We start from the raw sequence: 21,107 nt of genomic DNA, 5'->3' as shown, positions 1-21,107 counted from the left end.
TAGTCTGGCTGCTGCGGGGTCAAGTGAATGTTCTGCTCTCTCTCGCTCACTGGAGACAGCCACAGCAGAGCTGCATGGACTGCAGTTTCACAGTATTTGTGAATTGTCTTTTAACTAAAATCTGCTCCGAGATATATTGTTAAATTTGATCAGTGGAGCGCTTCCTTTATGTCATCCCACATGTACTGTTCAGAGACAGCTCAACCTTTTAAATCTGACAATACGTGAACACTAATAGGGAGACGTGGGTATACTGAGATCGGCTGCGTGGGTTTGCCGAAGCGCAATTTCAAAGCTCCTCCTGTCATTCATACATTAATGTCTCAGCAAGTCTATTTAGAAAAATAAGCAGCTGGACATGTACTTATATTAAAAATTAGGCCACAATGTAAATGCCTTATCAGTTTTCTTTCTGTATCCTCCTTTAATCCTACATTTACTAGACCTCGGCGAGTGGTTTTAAAAGCTTTAACTCCCTATGTAAGAACACTGATCCTGTCCAAGTGACCACAAAGGATGTGTGTGTGTGTGTGTGTGTTACTAACTAACCAAAGGCGAGTCCTCGTACATGATGATGCCATCTCGGACTGAGGGCTGTAGGGTCAGAGTCTGGACTGTCGTATCCCTGGTGGAGCAGAAAAACAGGGTCAAACACAAATACACACAGGCACAATTATTGTAGTTTTTCATTTATAAAATCAAATCGAAATCCTCTTTTCTTTTTCTATATCTTGTTAAAATGATCTAAAAGTGTGAATTGATTAGGTAAAATATGATCAAATTTGCCTCTGCAGGTTTCTTCACATCATAAAAAGTCTTATGAGAGAGATTTATGGCAATACATTTCTTTCCAATAAACTCTGCTGGAAGTGTTTCTCTCTAAATACTTCATTATACTCCAAAATAGCTTGCGACCACTAATAAGCTCAACTATAAAAATCCGATTTTCACTTGTTTATATCTCAAACAATCTGTATTTATACTTTGCTGTTACGGTTTTCACAACACTTAAGTTCTTTACCTGAATACCATTTGATCACCAAAAGATGCAGGCCAGTGAAAAAGGGTGTCATTGAGTTAAACAGGTCAACAACTAAAAAAAATAACATTGGATTATCTCCCAAACAACTTGGACTCTTCAGGGACTTTCCAAAAATATCCCTCCCTCTTTCTCTGAACATTTCTTCCTTTAAACCCCCCCAACCACCACCACACCCCCCACCACCACTGTCTGTCTGTCTGTCTGTCTGTCTGTCTGTCTGTCTGTCTGTCTGTCTGTCTGTCTGTCTGTCTGTCTGTCTGTCTGTCTGTCTGTCTCTCTCTCCTCGATACCTCATAGTGTGACCCAGGAGCTGTCCTAGTTTCCTTCCTGGATAGCTGCATCTCTCTCTTGCTTTTCTGAGCCACATCTCTGTAGGCTTTCAGTCACAGGCTCGCAAAAAGCCACATGCACAGATCTTCCTGCCACTGCCCCGGTCTAATATTAGCTTCAGCTACAGTAGCTAACCAGGCCACATCCATGTTCGGCTCCACTTCGACTTTCACAAGACTTTGACAAACTACACACACACACACACACACACACACGCACACAGCGAGAGGTTGTGCCTGCACGCGGATGGTGCTGTTGATGACCACAGATTTAATGTCATTACCCACCACAGACAAATTGAATCTGCCATTCATGTATGATTTAACTTCATCTTCGTTGCTTTACTTCAGTTCTCCAGTGATTACTTTTATTGGCCTATATCCAATCGCAGAGTCATCGGCACGCAAAACACTTCTCCGTTATTAGCGCCAAGATCAATACAAGACCCATCTCTGCCTCAGATTGATCTACCTCCCAATTTCACGGGACACGAAACATTGATCTATGGATGAGCAACCCTGCCCTAATTTTCCTCAGGTGTGTGAGTATTTATGGAAGCTGTGAATGAGTTAACAAGGACTTCTTCAGTTGCGTGTTCTTTAATATGGTCGTGTTAAGATCCTTTTCTGGTGAAGGACGGCCTAATTTACCAGGGACTAAAATACTTTCCGACACCCTTATGGACATATGGCTAGTCAAATGTGCCTTTAATAGGGAAACACATGTGATTATTGCTCCCTAAAATCCTCATCATTTGCAGATACAGGTAACTGATTTACTCTCTTTTAGGGAGCCTATCGAGTATCCAACATAATAATATGATACAGTGTTAAAATGCTATGAAGGACCAACTCTCACACTTGTTACTATCACTACTTACCAATTATCTTTTTGCGTATATTTTTGAATACATGGATTGGATTCACATGAGTGACTGAAACAGTGAATGGAAAATAACCTATTATTTGCCTACTTTTCATGGGTGCAGAGGAAAAGTAAATAGATGTGTGCTGAAAAGCCAGTGGATTGTTTTAAATCCTTTAGATCCTCAATTGGCCAAAGTACATGTGTGCATTTTTATATTACAATCATAAGTTTATCCTCACCTGTGGAGCTGCAGGTATTCTCTGGGCCTGTTCAGAAGGTGAAGGAACCGGTCCACTATCTTATTCTTACCCACGCCCTACAGAAGGATATGAAAAACACAAAACAATCAGCACATTACACAGTAAACTGAGATGCATCCTAATACATCAACATGTTTCAGTGACATCGGCTGTAAGGAGAATTCAAGAGGTGTCTATTCCATCTGCGGAGAGGCAGCGCTCAGAGGGAGAGGCTGAGTGTGTCCCTTAGTTTTGATGGTGCTACGCTCTGACAGGGGCTGTTCTCTGGGACTCCCACTGGCTTCCCGCAGCGCCTGGCGCTCCTGGATGACTGCTGAGTCTCTCGGCCAGTCTGTCAGACGTCCAGTAAGCCACTCTGACAGCTCCTAATGTCTCGGCTTCGCCCATGCATGGTCATGCTCTCAGATTTTCAAATAGATTCGCCCACTCTCTCTCTCTCTCTCACTCACAAACAAGAATACACACACACACACACACAAACACACATACACACACACACATTACTGCAAAAACACCACCTCCTCTAGACTGCCAGTACAATGTGTCAACTTCCCTCCCTCCTCCCCCCTCATCCTCCATTTAACCTTGCCCACTAGGACCAGACTGAGGGCACAGAGCGTCCCTAAGGAAACGCTCCTTGTTCCTTGTGCTCACAGTGAGCTGAGTGTGATATCGAGGTTCGGGGAAGCCTTTATAACTTGTCCTTTCATGCTCAAGCAGGGCTGACATGTGTGGTCTTCTTCAACGAATCCCATTGCTACAAAAAAACCCTGTACAACCACCTGTCCAACCACCTGTTTTATATTTTATATGGCACCATTGACATAAAGTCTATTACAGGGACCATAACTGGACATCTAAGTACAAAGGCTATTAAAACACAGTAATTGGTTGCAGGAAAAGGCCTTTTCTGAGAACAGGACAAGCTTAAGTAAAGCAAGAAATTAGGGTAAAATGTCATGATATGTCACTCACCTGGTTGCCCACCAAGAGGAGGTGCTCTCCTAATAGAAAGTCTTTCAACATGTCCTCCATCACCATCATATGCTGCAGAGACATTTAAACAGACAAAGGTTCACATTAAGTAGCTCAGACATTACAAGTTGTTTTAGGGACTCACAGACTTCGACTGAACTCAGGTGGGCATTGTATTCAATTGCTTCTCCCAAACATATTTTCCTTAAAAAAAAAAGTAATGTGGGGTTTGTGTAAAAAAAAAAGTGCGGGTTTGCCTTCTTTTTTTTTTTTACAACCGTGCTTCGACTCTGAAGACGGAAAACAGGTCATTCAAAAGTAGGGCATCCTCCTTGCTCTCATCCTATCTCATCCACTCTTATTCCATTCTCCAAAACAAGGCAGGCAGAGAAAGAAAGAAAAAAAAGAAGGGCAGAACGAGGACAGAGGAATAGAGAGTGGGAAAGAGATAAATCTGGGTCACATAGCGTCACCAGTATTGCCAGAGGATGTCAGTGTCATTTACTTGGCTGGTTCCTCCCTGGGCACGTTGTGGTTAAGTCACACACAGCTGCCAATAAAACAGGGATCAGACACATGTGACCACGACTCTGAAGTCAAAGTAAACAAATATTTGTTCATATATGTTTGAACTGTCACAGATATATCTCTACTGTACAGGGCTGTGATAGTTATAGTCAGATAGGAATTATGTTGATATGTTGATCAAATTATTGGATTTCGAAATGTTAAAGGTGAAAGAGGAGTGCATACATCTGTCCTGGCTACAGTCTCTAATCTATTGTCTCTAATCTGTGCCAGCACAGAGGCGGTTGGTGCAGTTTAGTAGTGAGCATGAACAGTGACAGAAGCAGGACTGTGTCGACTGAGGACACTTGGAGTTCTGCCCATGTTCACGCCTACAGTGTTCACACCTGGACAATCACTGCAGAAAGCAGCTGTGACTTTTTGTTGTCTGAAGGTTAAACATCATCATACCAACTTGAGATATACTGTATACTGTGTGTCCCAAATACATTTGCATGAACTCTGCGCACACCAAAGCACAAACACAGTGAGATTGCAAAACATCAATAACAGCAATCAGAGGTCAGTCACAGCGTACTGGGGCAGATTGCACTGCCAGACCAGAACTGAGATTAGCATCTCTGAGACTCCAGTGTATCTCAAAAGGGCCTAGCAAGAACAATAAAGAGCTTGGCTTTGGGCATTATCAGCTAATACCAGAACTAAAAGCAAAATCCTTCATAATGAAATAATGTCTTACAGTGCAACAAGGACAGAGTGATATTAATAACAACAAGAGGGGGGCAGGGAGAAAGGGAAATAGAAGGGATCAGAGTTGTCTTTTCATCGGAATATGATTGGATTTGAATGAATAATGCTCTGAATATTGTGTGGTGAAGAATAGATGGTGATCTTTCTCAGTTTGAGTTAGAGGGGGAAAAAAAACAACAACAGATTATTCTTTATTGTTTCAAATCCGTCTTTTTGCCTTTATGTGATTAAAATGTGGGTCGTGTCCTGGAAATAAACATCTTCTACAATCACACAAGGCCTTGGTAAAAATGTTTTCTTGCACATAAAAAAATGGTTTACATGTATCTCACTAAGTTTATTTGACTTTAACTAAGTGTGTAATTACCTGGGGATTATCATAGAAGAGCACATCTGGAACCTTCATTTTCTCATTGGGGTTGTAGATGGGAGCAGACACACTGCCAATAGTCAATACACCATCCTTTACCACACCTAGAAAATACAAGAGAGGCAGTCAGAGTGTGCGTGTATGTATATTTGGTGTAGGCTTGAATATCCTCTGCTGACTGCTATTGAGAGTCTTGAGATTTGAACTAATTACCTACCACAATTGCCTGCTTCTTTGACCTCTGGATGTGTGAGTCCCCATTCATCAGTTAATCTATGTCACTAACACGTCGTCATCAATTTGATACATTCTTTAGCACAAGCAGCAACATCTGACACTGCCAACCACATGATGAACCGAATTCATTGTGTTTGGTGATCGTGAATCAATTCTACTGCAATTTCATTAATCATAATCAATGATGTTGAAATTGAAAGAGTGTATGAGAACAATTTCTTGGGAGTGATAATAGATTATAAACTGTTTTGTCAACCCCACATAAATCTAGAATGTGTTAATCCATTGCATTGTTATATAAAACTAAGATATCTTGAACCAGAACTCACTATATGTACCATATTGTTCTCTTACAGTTCCATACATTACCTATTAGAGGTATGATTTATATTTCTAATTTTTAATTATTGGAAGTGAGAAATCTTGAGTTCTGACTCATAACTGAACACAGGGTTTATACTGTAATACTGATCCAATGGGTGGTACCATCAAAACCTGCCAAAACAGCAGCAAAACTCTATTTACTCTATGAGATGTATTAAAAAAATACGGTCATTTAATAAACCTTAGCTAAATGACTAGAACTCACAGCTGTGGTCCTGATTGTGTTCAGGATCTGGTGTTTCCTGTATGGAGCAGTTGGCGAGGCTTTTCTGGAGAGATGCACGGGCCAGGCTGGGAAGGAACCTAGAATATACACACACGTTTGTCTTTATATCCTTGTGAGGACATCATTGATATAATGCATTCCCTAGCCCCTCCTCTAACCCAATCCTTACCCTCAACTCAACTCTAACCATAACCTTAAAACATAGTGGCCAAAATGTCCTCATACACATATAGACACATTCACTCACTCATATTCCAATTACATTATACTCCTTTTTTTTCTGTGTATTGGATTGTTTGGCACTTTGTTCATTTTTCATTAGAGTGCTATACAAACAAGGGAAGTTTTAAGCTACAGTACATCATTGTGTGTGTGTGTGTGTGTGTGTTTGTACCTTGACAGACAAGCCTTATTGACAGCGTGAGCGATGCTCTCCTCAGGGTACTGAGAGAGACGGCGACAGATCCTCAACAGCTGTCTGGTGGAGAGTGAAGAGGCCAGAGACTGTGCCTGGAGACACACACCATACACAAATACATTTCTTAGACCGCCGTGACACATATAAACAAACTGATTAAAGCACACACACACACACACGCACACACTCACTGTGGGGTCGTTCATCTTGCGGAGACTGTGTGTGAGGTGCAATAGCTGCTCTGCTGCTTCCTTTGGTACATTAGGAGACTGAAAGAAGGGAAAAAAGAAAAAGACTGATGAGGAGAGAAATTGATTAAAACTACAGAAATCTTGATCTAGAACTGCTTCTTTTCCGGTCGCTACATAAACATGATGTACTTTGCAAAGCTTTTAAAGTTATACAAAACATACAGTAAAACAACAAGTCGACATCGTCTTGGTGCTCAACACTTATATCCTTTAACTGCGCTGTGGTTTTGTTGTGAAATGTGTGTTTATTACCACCTTTTTCGGTGGAAAAAATGTGGTAGACGGGGGCAGATAGATATTAGCTGGAGAGCTAATATCTGTGGGATGTTTCTAGTCGGATAGCAACATTTTAGTTGTGTTGTGCTATTATACCGGTTGTTTGTTGACATTAGCGAGAGAGAAGCGAGGCATTCGGAGGCGAGCAAAACCATGACATCCTGGCCCAGGTAATTCAAATACAAATGAGTCCACAAGCTCTTACAAGCAATCAAGAAAGTTGGGGAAGGAGTAATTTTCTAAGGTACATTAGTACCTGTTCACTCATTGGCAATAAAAAAAGACAATTAATACATGTAAATTGCTTCACAATACTACATATAGAACCTTTAAGCCAGATGAACTTTTAATGACCAGAACCAAAAATACAACAGAGCAGCTTCACTATGTTCAAGCCAACAACTAACTGAAGGGGGAGTTTGTATGTGCCGGTGGAGTACCTGACAGCAGCTAATGCATCAGGTGCATCAAATCATGCAACACAACGACCAAATGAATGGCTGAGCAATGTCTGTACATCACGTTGTCTTAACCTGTTTGTGAGATGCCAACAAGCAATTTAACATGACAGGTCGGTTTAAAGTTACGGCTCTAACAGTAAAACAGAACACAATATCGCCGCCAAGTCACAATTATAGTCTGGAAAAACTTTCTTGTTGCTGAGCTCCAAAAAAGCTGACACGTCCTGGACTAAATCTTGTTTGTCAGTTCTGTTTGTTTTGTACTGTGTCCTAGCTGAAATTTTTCTTCCCCACTTGTATTAAGTTCCTTGGAATGTCTTTGGTGCGAACTCCTGCCAAATGAACATGATTCTCCTGTAAGAGCTCCCATGTTGTAAAACGCTACACAGACGTTTCCTCATCTCTAACTAGTCAATCACACATCAAAGACGACATTGGTTTTATTCGTATTTGGTAGCTTTCATATCTGATTAAACTTTCAAAAACTCCAGGAACCAGGAAATAAAGATGATTAAATGAAAGCAACAGCTGGAAAGCAAATAACCGTTAACGATACAACACCAATACAGACATATTTAACAATGAATTTACTTTCTGAGTCTCCTGTATAAAATAATGTAATGATGCCATCTCAGATAAATATATTCATTTAAATAGAATGATTATGCTTAATATGCATGGTGTTGATATGTATAAGTTATTTCAGAGAACTCAAAAGCAGCATGGTTTCTTGAACTCCATAGAAAACAGTTCTAAGTTGTAAAACAATACAATTTCAGTGTATTTCATTCGATCATTCGATCAAATTTATAGTAATGCTCCTTGCAACAACATATCAGTAAGTGTTTGTGTGAGTCTCACCAGTCCCTGTATGAGGTTGATCTCCTCAGCTTTGGCCAGCGGAGTTACAGAGTGGTAGAGGAACATCGTGAGCAACTCTGGGCCCAACCATTGCTGACCTCTGCCATTGCTGCTGCTTGTGTTGGCACCAACAACAGGAGGCTCTGCAAGGGCCAGCACTCTAAAAGATGGGTGTATGGGGAAGATTGACCTGAAAATACACACACACACACACACACAGACACACACGCCACATAAGATTCACACAGATGAACATTTGCTCAGCCATGTTCAAGAAGACATGGAGTGCAGGTGCACATGGTGTTTGTCACGGATCTTTGTGTGTGTGTGTGTGTTTGTGTGTGTTTGTGTGTGTGTCCCACCTAATCAATGTCAGGGACAAGATCATGACTTTTGACAGCTGGCTGTGTAATCTTCTGATTCAAGAGGACAGCAAAGTCCGTGTCTATCATCCCACAAAGACACCCACACAGCAGCAGGATATATTTACTCTTTCGTGGGCGGAAGCGGGCGCTAAGCATCATCATCATCAAGATATGAGCGTGTGGGAAAACTTAACCAAACACTGTATTACAATATGTATTCATTTATGCTACAAAATCAAAGGTAAGCTGGAGTTTAGTTTCTCTCTCTCTCTCTCTTTCTCTCACTTCCTCTCTCCTTTGCTCCCTATATCCAGCCTCCTAATGTAGTAAATTTAATTTGAACATCAAGAACATTAAACAAAATTGCCATCCCTTATCCAAATCAGGTAAAAGGTAACAATTTCACTGCTATTCTCAACTCGTGCATGTGATTTCTATCTGTTGCTAGGGGAAACAACATTACTATCTGGGAAACAGAGACGCAATCCACAACATTTTATTTCTACTGCCTTAAGCATATTGGGCTAAATGTGTCTTGTTTTCCATGCTGGATGAGGCAGAATGATTTTCAGTAGGAAACAGTGTTGCGGCAGCAGGGATCAGAATTTCAGCAGCAGCAGGATGATGTATCTCTGGCAGTGAGAAGAAATGGTTGGAAATCCTGCGGGAGCACGATAGAAACTACAGTCCTCTGTGGACGTCTAACCCACAAACACAGCCAGTGAAGAGAAGAGGAGGTAGTACATGTTGTTCCAAACACACATTCATATTCACATGCATACACATATACATATACATATACATATACATATACATATATACAGTACACATTCTGTTGCCTAGCAACTTGCTGGTTCTTTCCTTTCCATTTCTGTCTTTGTAATTCCTATGTTTTTCTTCACTAGGAATCTTAAATTTTGAACTAGATATTGACAGAAATTGAAATCTGTACTGTAATGCACAATAAAAAAAAACCTGGCGGACACACAAACAAACACACATGAATGCACACACACGTTTTGTCTGAACCACAGGAGTGGAGGAAGAGGAAGTGGGTTTATTCCAACCCAGACGCCCCACCACAAACATCCTTCCTGCCAGCTTAGGTGGGTTTTAAGACATGTGCACACACACACACACACACACACACACACACACACACACACACACACACACACACACACACACACACACACACACACACACACACACACACACACACACACACACACACACACACACACACACACACACACACACACACACACTTCGCGAGTCAACACATTAGCAAAAAATACAAGGGCCAGTTACGGTCAAGACCAAAATCAGATATTCACATACAGTACATAAATACCAAGTGATAAAAGGCTGTTTCATAGTTTTGTAAATCAAACTTTGTTCAAACTGTGTGTGTGTGTGTGTGTGTGTGTGTGTGTGTGTGTGTGTGTGTGTGTGTGTGTGTGTGTGTGTGTGTGTGTGTGTGTGTGTGTGTGTGTGTGTGTACCTCTCTTGCAGCTGCTCATCACTGAACTGAAGTTGTTCCTTTAGTGTCTGGTATCTGTCCCACCTCAACAACCTGGTGCCATCGTACAGATCCAACTCCCTGTCATGAAGTAACCTGGGACACAAAACACAGAGGAACGAGCTGATAATTGTGTGTTTGTGTGTGTTTGTGTGTGTGTGTGTGTGTGTGTGTGTGTGTGTGTGTGTGTGTGTGTGTGTGTGTGTGTGTGTGTGTGTGTGTGTGTGTGTATGCGTATGCATACGCGTGTCTTATTTGTCATTTACAGCACTGGCTCAGTTTAGTTCTGAAAGGCAACAGAACAGCAGCAGAGATTTACAGAAAGTAAATAATGGAAACAGTATATTTTAGGAAACTGAAGTACCTAGAGAGCACAGCCAATGTTCCCAGGTTGACCCTGTGTATACCATCCAGCAGCAGCAGTTTGCCCTCAATGGCAGCAGTTACCAGTGGAGACGGTCGCCATGCTGTGTCTCCATTAGGGAGAGTGTACCTCTGCTGGAGAAGGTCCCTGGCTGTCATGTCCTGGAAGTGAAAGAGACAGTCATGGAGGGAGAGATGGGTGGGATGGAGACAAAGAGGAAAGAGTGAAAGATGCGAGGCACGAGAGAGGGAAACATAGTGGGCAGAAAAAAGTGGACAGAAGGAAAAAGAAGCAAATAAAGTAATGGGGGAAAAAATGCAGGATGTGTTTGACCATCACATAGTAAAACTGAATACAGCAAGTAGAGACTTGCTTGCAATCTTAAACTATATTTCCAGTTCTTCCTCCTTTGGCTATGTCCTCACTCCTCATTCAGGATTTGGCCTCCCTGCTTTATTTGGTATCTCCACTTTACAGATAAGGGTGACTTAAACATTTTCTGCGCAAGGGAAAATGTCTGTGGAGCAAGACTGTCATATCCACTATCACTCTACCGTGTCATTGCAGAGACGGAGGGTCGAGCAAGGAAGACAAGCAGAGTTGCACAATTTGTTCCAGGTAGTGATTACTGAACCGCAGCAAGACAGACTCTATATTTCTCATTATATTCTACCATAAAGTATAATGAATTAAGTGGAAAATGTAGTGCCATTACACCGGCAAACAGCAGGCATGATCAATTAAGGTAATAGATAAATGGCCAGCCTTTTTTAGTCACAAGAAAGAAGCCACACAGCAGCAGAGGCTAAGAGGAAGTCATAAATGTTCATTCGTCCAAGGTCCTCCGACATTCATAATTTCTAAGCATCATTAATGGAGTGACTGCTGACAGAGTGCCTGGTCTCCTCAGCCATAGAGACAAATCCCTCTCTGTTTCTGGTAATATGCAGCTTCATGGCAGGAAGCTCTACCAAATGTAAGTATACCTGAATGGAAAACATTTTTAGTTTGCTACCTTGGTGAAGAGAATCAAGAAACGACATGCCCACACACTGCGCAACTGACAACATGTGTCAGTTACACGTCCTGGATTATCACCAGAAGGTGTAAGATGATTTACTCTACTGCATTCTAACCACTTGCAGTATATTAAGCTTTTTAGATTCCAACACATTTTTTATTTTTTTAGATGGTTCCCTGAAAAAGATTGAATGTGTGTACTTTGTTCATCTTAAGAACATGAAGAGACATACAATCTTCATTTAGGCTCTCCAGATCAGTTTCTCCTCTGACAAGCAGAGGCTCAATTAGAAATTTTTACACCTTTCCAGTTAGGTATTGGATTTTTAAAAAATGGTCTGAATATGGACTCAATTATGTATACTATTTGTGCCATAGGGGCACTTACAACAAATAAGAAATTACTTTCTCCTCTGTATACCTTTTTTTTGGGGGTATTTACAATTGAGACCTCTTCTGACAAGGATATAGTGAGGGAAAGGTAATCTCTAGCTTATATCAGGATTTTTTTAAACGTATGAACCAAAATAATACTACAAATTAAAGAAAGGTGGAAGGCTGAGATGCAACAAGAGATATCAGGGGAGGATTGGAAGGTAATATGCTCCGAAGCACACTTGGTGACTAGCTCAAACATATGGAGGGAATTAAAATGGAAAGTGACTGCCAGATATTTTCAAACACCACAGATAATGGCAAAGATGGGGCTCAGCAACAAATGTCAGAGAAATTGTGGAGCACAAATAGGCAATCAAAATCTGGCCATGCTCCACAGTAAGACCATTCTGGGAAGAGATATATACTCCACACTGATATCCCTCAAGACCCACGGATCACTTTGCTAAGGATGAACCTGAAGGAGGGAGCTGGCAACTGCAAATTACTTATTTCGGATCTTACCAATGGCAGCAATGAAATGCATTAAAATTAAATGGTTAAAGCCTGAGCCACCCACTTACAATTTATTGGACCCAAAGGATCTGAGATATCTAAGAGAAGGAGCAGATAACCTACTGTGGAAGATTACAAAAGAATACATTTAATAAGAGATGGAGTCCTATAATGAACTTATTAATGCAATGATAACCTCAACTCACTTATCCCTCTAACCCCTAGAAGATAGATGTGTGGATGCCTTTTATTTGTTATAAATCCTACGTACTAAATCCAAAGTACTTTTTGTTATTCATTTTTATTTTATCTTATTTCATAATTTTGTTTATTTATTTATTTATATTTTATGTATTCCTATGTTTATCTTTATTTAAAAAAAATGGTAGGCTAGTTATGGCTCTACAAATTAACTCTCCAGTGACCCTTGCTTGTTTAAATTGACGAGTAATGGAAAATTAGCCTCTACTTATGTCCGCTGACGTTTTGATTCTGTTTCCCAAATGATTTTATTTTTATTTATATGCCTTCTGTTGAGAAACCAGTCTCTCCAACACGCCCCGTCTATTGGTCAATTATATGAGTATCATTTGTAAATTTTTAGCTGACTAGTTGAAAACCAAGCAAGAGGTAAAAGGTTTACATACAGTATGTACTACCTGAACTTTCCTTAAAGCCCTTTAGAAAGGTCTAAGGTAAATGATGACCTGCTATGAAAGGAGTCTAACTGTGCTCTCATCCACCTTTTAATCAAGCTAAATCAAGCTCTGTGCATTTATAAATGTTAGTAACCGTGACTCACACTGAAAGTATATTTTTGTATTACAGGACTACGTGAGCTATGTCTTCCTGTCCATACTTGGATAAATATCTGTATAGTACTATACATATAAAATGTTATGTTTGCCTTCCCCTCTGGTCCTCTGTGTTCAATTAGCGACGGAAACCATCATTTTCTGTGGCACATCAAGAATTGCTATAAGTCAATCTATCCAATGAAAGTGATATTTTTAGTGGATTTCATTTTTTTCCAGTTGAAGGACACACACAAACATGTACACACCATCAATTATTATATCTAGATTCCACTCTAGCCTTACATGTCACTTTGTTTTCCAAAAATGGGATTTTCAGAGCTGACACAAGGAATTGCCCGGCAAAAGATTCCACAATTCCCGCAGCACAAGTCACCCCTAACCTCAGCCGGCTAAAAATAGCACATTGATGCATTAATACATAAAGTTTCAGCACACCCGCTTCCTGCACAATCATCTGACTACAATACACACAAACACACACACACACAGAGGTTTAACAAATATTTACTTTCACAAACACATATATTGTCTTCTCTCTATCTTCTAGTCTGTCATTTTGTAGAGGGCTGAGGTGCACGCATGAAAGCCAGATGTGGGTCTTTTAACCAAACTACTGTCCTAATTCTACATAAACTTTATCTACACAACTACTAATTTTTTTTTCCAGCCTTACATTTGTGAGATTTTTGCTCACATACGCTCAAAAGTTACAATTAAGATGAGTTTGGATAGTGTAAAAATGTCTTAAACCACAGACTTCATGACTCTATTATCAATCATTTTAACTGACTTGGAGTAACCAACCAACTGATTAAGTTTCAAGTGGGGTGGAGAATTATATTCACAACATAAAATCAAAGCACTACTTTTGCTACATATCCTTGAGGTTAAGTGATAAGTGTGACCAAGAGTGAAGATAATCATAGTAAGAGAGAAGACCATTTTCCTCTGATAAGACAGTTTCCATATAAGAAGGTCTCCTTTCATAAACCCTTCCCCACTGTGTGCAATCTGTTGGTTGAAACCTCCTTTATTACATCAGAGGTCACAAAATGTGTGAATCTCTGCCAGTGATTTTTTTCCCATCCTAACATGATTAAGGCATATCCGACACACACACTTTTTTACCCGAGTCACAGAACTGGTGTGCTCGTGCTTGATGGATACACATTAATGCAAAACACATTATGAAAGCGTGGACTGCAAATGTAGCTATTGGAAGTGAAAAAAGGATGACGTAAGGAAAGAAATACCGTTGCTTATTTGTTACTGTGTAGCTCAAGAGGCAGACAGTCTGAGTTATTTTAGGGTTTTGACATAAAACTCATTTAATGCAATTTCAAAACAGTTTGAATCTTTTCTTAACCACTTTTTATTTACCTGGTAGAGCATGACTGGCTCTATGCTGTAACCCAGTATCTCAGCAAACTCTCTGGCAATCACTGACTTGCCACAACCCTGAAAAATACAAAATGATAATCATTAGAACCAGAGATCACTTTCACAATACGTACTGCATGTGTGTATACCTTTTGGGTTAGCTACCTTGGCTCCTATCAAACATATGTCCTTAACCATGTGCGACTGCATCATTTCAGCTATAAGCTGAGAGTGGCTTGGGGTACTGATAAAGTCTGGGCTACTGTTGGGTGGTCGCGGCTCCTTGGTGCCTGCTGGAACCTGGAGTTTGAAGGAGAGAAGAAATTGAATAAAAACTGTCATACTATTCCTTTAAACAAAATCTAGATTCAAATATTTATCAGCATCAGTGACACAATGTGATCACGTCTTGGAACAAAATATATGTTCTAACAACTTCATGAGTCACATGGCACAGCTTATTAATATTTTAAGAAAAAGAAAACAGCTTCAAAGAGTTAATGAGAGTTTGTTTGGCAGGAGATTCTTCGATTCTCTGAAATATCTCTGTTCTCCCAAACCCCACGCAATGACTCATCCACAAACAGTGTTCCTTTTTATCCAAGAAAGAGCCTCAAAGACTGATTAAGACATTCACTCCAGAGTCAACCACAGAGTATCAGTCAGAGATAAGATGCTCGAGCTACTGATAGAGTGTGTCTGCCTGTCTGTCAGTGTGTGGCCTGCCGTGGGACAATAGACATCTGTGTGTAATTTGTGTCTCACTAATTCAGTTTTGCTATCTCTTACAAGTAGAAATATGTTTTTGAGTTCAGATTTTTAGTTCATAGTTCAAAACGCTGACTGGTTGATCTTATAGAGAATGTTGGATTACTATCATTTAAAAAAACAAAACTAAAAAACATTAATAATGTATTGGTGTGATTTTGTCTTGCTTTACTTCTCTGTAATGTATTTATTTATCTATTTTACAAAACATAAACCTTTGAAATGTTTAACAGTGGCTTTCAGCAGGCAGCAGTGTTTTACATCCTCAAAGCTGCAATCCACGACTAAAACGGAGCAACCATCATTATTACGTAGATGGTCCACACACTGTCAGATTGACCCTTAAGTTTGACATGAATGGGGACAGTCTGCAGGTACCTGAAAGGTGACATCCTTGTCCGCAGTACATAATGTGACATCTGCATGGCCTTCAACATCCTTTGTCATAGACACACCAAGGACGGCGCTTGGAGCTGACTCACGACGACCATCCAAAAGTTCAAACCTCTATGAAAGACAAACAGAATGCATTAATGCATTTTATTGATGTATCTTATCTCATATTCAAAGCAAAATAATCTTAAACTTCAAAACTGATATAACAACAAGCATGCACATTAGATGGAACCACTTATAGACACCAGATGACATGATGAGTGGTTCTTGACTTACACTGAGTACACCCTCCACAGCAGTGCGCCCATCTTTGCTTAAGATACTATTGTAGGGGTAAAGTCTCTGGATTAGCTGCTGGGAGGACAGCATAGGGAAAACGTTCTGAAACGACACAGAAGACAGGCATTAAACACTATTGAGAGCCAACAAGGTTTTGATTTTTGTATTTAATTCTAGGCTTTTTCTTTTCTCTCGCTTTAAGGAAGAGTTAGGCTGCCTGCTGGTGCTGACTTCTCACCAGCACAGAGAGAGCAGGAAGCAGATTGTCCACAGGGAAGTCTGGAAGGCCGAGACTGGATGATTCCTGGGAGCACAGCGTAGTGGCGAGTGACAGCAGCTGGGACACCCTGACACACAGAATAAAACATACGTAAAATATACAGCCTCATAAAAACCTAAAAAGGATACTCACAAGTCAAAGGAGTAATTTAAAAAATGGCTTTGCTTCAGTAAGTATTTTTAGGTACCTTTCTGCAGCTATATTTGGTCCTGCTGTGTACAACAGCTCCAACTGGTCCTGATAAGAGGTTTAGAAAAAAAGATAGGGCGCAGAGAAAAGATAAGAGGCATAATTTAAGTTTGAAAACATAAATATTTAATGTTGAAATCTGTTGAGTAAGAGTTGGAGAAACAGTTTTGAGTGGTAGCCTAATTAATGTTCACAAAATGTAGTTGCCATCTGAAAATGAGACAAACTGCATAAATGGAATGCTAATTAAATGTATCTTGGACATTAAAAGTAGTTTGAATTCATGTTTGTTCACACTATGTTGTGTGGATTATCCAGGGTAACAAAGAGGATTATTAGAAAAAACAAGTTAGCTAGTCTCCCCATTTGCCAAATCCCTTCCTCCCATTATTGAGACCTTTTGTTAGTGGGACATTTTTGGCTTTTAGATAATCTGTAAATTCCTGAACTGACCTTAAATGGTAGGTAATAGATGTCTCTGGCTTGGAAGCGGGAACGGAGAGGAGGATCCAATGGGTTACCCTTGTATTTGGGGACAGGAAGACCAAGAGCGATGACCCGAAAGTCCTCACTTACACGGATAATCTTCCAGCTGTCCAGCTCCTCTTTGGTGTGGTCCTGCAAAGCATTACCACATAAAACACTGCAGGCTTTTTCTATTGTATATAACTAAACAAATCCCTGTGTGATACGAAATGCATTTTTATGTTAATGGCTGCATGCACATAGCTCTTTACATGTATCAAATACAGACTCTGAATGTCACAGAGTACATTTGTGGCCACAGGAATTTCTTCATCTAAAAACAAAAGAAGGAGCCCTGTGGGAGTAGTGTGAACATTCACTGTTGAAGTGTGAATATTCAGGAACAGCTCGTTAACAGCCATGAAAAAAGAATGATCTTCTTAAATGTACACCATGGTTAATTGGATAAGACACAGATACAGAGGAGTGAAGATTATCAACATCAGCTGCTGTTGTCTTCAAAAAGAAAAAAATCACTGATCCCTATGTTTGATTTCCATACCAGAAGACTTTGATTGAGAATGCCTTCAAGACTTCAAATCTACGAGCCTGTTTTGACTTATTTCGGTGAGTGTGTGGCTCTGACCTGCAGTAGCTTGTCGTAACGCTCAGCTGACATAAGGAAGCGACCGTCCTCCAGTTGCATCTCTCTGTTCTCCAGCAAGTTGTTAAGGACAGGTAGAACATTCCTCTCTGCCTTCTCTAGACCCTCCAGGACCAGGACTCGACCTTGTGTCGCTGCCCTTACAGCACACTAAAGGACAAAAACATAAGAAGTTGACAAAAGTCAGTGAACTCAGTCAATAATCCAGAAATAATTAAGGATGTGGGGGAAGATGTTGGTATCAGGAAATGGGTCACTTAGGGCTAAATCCCACCCCGTACAATTAGTTCAACCTCAGGTCAAATCTGCTGCTCCATTGTCCAGTCCGAACTCTGACCCTGTGTAAATGTGACCAGTCCAGGACTAAAAGTATTTAAACAAAGAGCATCAGTTCTTACTGCCCATGCTCTAATGACAATATGAGCTTGCCATAAAGCCTTTCCTGAGGATGTCCTCAGCTTATTGTGTTCAGAGCATCCTCCAAACTATTCCAAATCAAGCTTCAAAACACTTTCAGCTGTTTTAGGAAGGCCTATTTTCTACCACCAAATGTGGGATGAAACTTAGTTCTACTTGACAGCGTCTGTGTGTGTGCATACATGCCTGTGTGTGCATATGTGTGTGCGTGTGTGTGTGTGTGTGTGTGTGTGTGTGTGTGTGTGTGTGTGTGTGTGTGTGTAGTCGCACACTTCTTCAGAAATCAAAAAGCACATCTGACGTCAAGAGGCAGGAAACTTTAGCTGTCTGGGTGGACCGCAGAGCGAGCGGCCATATAATTAGGTTAACATGTAAATACGCGGCAGGTTGTGTGGGAAGCGAAGTCATAAAACTATAGTGAGGACCAGATGCTCTATATTTAACTCTTGATCCATTTTCGGCACCAACACTGTAATCAGATAATTGTTAGAAATGTGAGTGACGCAGGATGGTGAGAGAGACGGGGCAGCACAGACAAGCCTTGTGTTCATTCTGACAGTGAAAAGGAACAACATCCCACCAGATACTGAGCTGATTTTAACTGAAGGTCTGCAGTGATTTACATTAAATACAAGCTGTTATCCACATGTAACATTAAGTTGTCCTTCTGCACCCAATGAACTTAAAAACACAAATCCTTTCCACTGTTTGCTTTGTGCTGACTTCTGAGACAGGAAATATTAATTAAAGCACGACTGGCGTAGGAAAGACAACAGAGTGTAAATTCTCAACATTTTTAAAACTGCATGATCTAGCATGATATATAAGAAAAAAAACCAATTAACTAGTTATTGAAAGCTGCAAGCCACTTTTATGGCTGATATAGACAATGAGATCTTCACAAAGGTGCAAGTTTGCCATGAGTTTAGGGTCACCTGCTGTTAAAAGTACAAATGGAGTGGCACCTGTAATCTCATTATATGTTTAATATAATGACAACAAAGCTATTCTATTCTTATCCATCTCAGGTGTTCAGACAGTCAGTCAAAACATATTTTCTTTGTTTCTAATTTCAAATTGCGCTGATTCTGTTTTTATATCCTCAAATGTAAAAGCGAATTACATTCAGTTCATTTATTTTTTATAAAGAACTAACTATTGAAGAGCACCCAAACATGCCACATAGCCGCGACATCCCTGGGCCAAGTCTGGCAAGGGACCTTTGTTGCATGTCTTACCCATTTCTCGCTATCTCTCCCCTTGATTCCTGTCGGCCTCTTTGCCACTGACTGTCAAATAAAGGGAAAAATTCCCCAAAATAATACTAAACAATACTAAACCTAACTATTAGTTGCATTGGCAAACTTTTAACTTCTAAGTCTTTGCAGTGTGGGTCTGAGGTATAGAAGAATCTGTTAACTGGAGAGCGATTGAAAAAGTCAAAAAGACAATACTGCCATTACATCCTTTTGACTCCGTCTTTAACTCGGGGGTGGAGTGATGCTTGGACTGAGAGATGAAGGAGAAAAGAGAAAGAGAGCTAGGGAGGAAGGGAGGGGGGGGGGGGGGGGGAGAAAAAGAGAGAGTAAGCACAGGGACTGACCCAATAAGTCTGAATATAGGGCTACAAATCAGCACAGAGCCCCGAGGAATACTTGGATGTTCTAGTTAACACACAAACACCTCCTACGATACCAAACTATTCTAAAAGAGAAACGCTTGCTAATTTGCACCCACACATCTTCAATCCCTAACACAAAATAATTGTCACATACAGTAATATGAAAATATACCCACTAATCACACCCACAGGCACATATTAACACAGGCAAAAATCAACGTCTCCAAGAAGTTTTATCCAATGCATCGGCTCACAAACTGGCACATGCCTCGCACACTGACACGCAATCTGCCCACATCTCTAGACAGCACAAAATTCTATGAGATCTGAGGAAGACCAGAAATAGGCAGTCTCTTCACACCCATTAGTACCATAAATAATGCTGTATCTATTCATGAGCTGTTTCCATGGAAACAATGCACACCTGATTTCATTTTGATGAGAAAGTGGGAGGTACATGAGCCTCAGGGAGTTGAAGGGATTGATTAGCTTTGCTTGTTGTAGGCAACAGGGAATGCATCACCCAGCCCTGGTAGATACTGTACATTACAGTGTCAATAAAAAGGTGTTGGTACCGACCAATCAAATCAGGCATTGGAAGTTTCCCTCAAGAAGAAACTAGTATTATTGCCCAATTACAAGGCATGAACACGCATGACAACTCTTGATGTGTGTGTTTCATTATCACTCCCTACTACAGTATTAATTTCTGTTGTATTGGTTGCTGTTCGAATGAACATTAAGGACACTGTTGACTACACATTTTCAAAACAGTGCTTGATCATGAGCTTCACACATCAGCTTTTGGCAAGTCATGGTGCAATAAATAATGAGAAATAATTACGGTAACTGTACAAACTCTTCACAGAGGTGTCACAGCATGGAAAACAACAGGTGTAGCTAATAATATAAAGACTATGTAGGTAACTTGTTGTGTAAGGTATTGAGAAAGCACTGAAAACAGTAATATTGCTGTCAGTGACAACCTAAACAAACAGACCCTTATCCGTTTTATTAGTTGCAGCTGTGTGACACCTGAAAACGGTCTGTTGGAGATTTATGTTGATGTCACTTCAAAATGCATTCAACTGTGAATAGGTCTTTTTCACAGCAGACATCTTGACATGTCAGAGCAGGGAAAGCACAGGTGTTACTAATAACATTAACTATGACTGCGTTCTATTCAACTGTACCACTAAGCCATGACAGAGTGACAGTGAACCAGCATGCACACTACCAGGAACCTGAAACTGAAGCAGCTAAATTGAATTGAGCCATGGATAATCTTATTTTTTACACCTGTGTTTTTACTACTCTGTCATGTCGACATGTCTTCTGGTTTATACTACATTCACACAATGTCAGGAAAATAAAGTAACCCGTATATCAGACTGGCTACTTTATCATGTATATTTCTAAATGTTCATTAATA

At 40.3% G+C, this 21,107-nt stretch overlaps 1 protein-coding gene across 1 annotated transcript in view; it reads right to left on the bottom strand.

Moving 5' to 3' along the window:
* vwa8 (von Willebrand factor A domain containing 8) overlaps positions 1-21,107 on the bottom strand; it is a 72,715-nt gene that overhangs the window by 39,046 nt on the left and 12,562 nt on the right. The window contains exons 5-22 of the mRNA XM_062431728.1: positions 17,620-17,787; positions 16,962-17,126; positions 16,507-16,556; positions 16,278-16,386; positions 16,037-16,141; positions 15,743-15,871; positions 14,762-14,896; positions 14,597-14,674; positions 10,488-10,648; positions 10,106-10,219; positions 8,237-8,426; positions 6,579-6,656; positions 6,364-6,479; positions 5,949-6,046; positions 5,120-5,226; positions 3,475-3,546; positions 2,479-2,555; positions 550-625 (exon numbers count right to left, since the gene is read on the bottom strand). Of these exons, the coding sequence (XP_062287712.1) occupies positions 550-625; positions 2,479-2,555; positions 3,475-3,546; positions 5,120-5,226; positions 5,949-6,046; positions 6,364-6,479; positions 6,579-6,656; positions 8,237-8,426; positions 10,106-10,219; positions 10,488-10,648; positions 14,597-14,674; positions 14,762-14,896; positions 15,743-15,871; positions 16,037-16,141; positions 16,278-16,386; positions 16,507-16,556; positions 16,962-17,126; positions 17,620-17,787 (2,028 nt within the window). The remainder of the gene's footprint in view (positions 1-549; positions 626-2,478; positions 2,556-3,474; positions 3,547-5,119; positions 5,227-5,948; positions 6,047-6,363; positions 6,480-6,578; positions 6,657-8,236; positions 8,427-10,105; positions 10,220-10,487; positions 10,649-14,596; positions 14,675-14,761; positions 14,897-15,742; positions 15,872-16,036; positions 16,142-16,277; positions 16,387-16,506; positions 16,557-16,961; positions 17,127-17,619; positions 17,788-21,107) is intronic.

The sequence above is a fragment of the Scomber scombrus genome, chromosome 13, assembly GCF_963691925.1.
Source record: "Scomber scombrus chromosome 13, fScoSco1.1, whole genome shotgun sequence".
Lineage (NCBI taxonomy): Eukaryota > Metazoa > Chordata > Actinopteri > Scombriformes > Scombridae > Scomber > Scomber scombrus.
The sequence above is the reverse complement of the archived record's forward strand: the minus strand, read 5'-3'. Positions and strand labels throughout refer to the sequence as shown.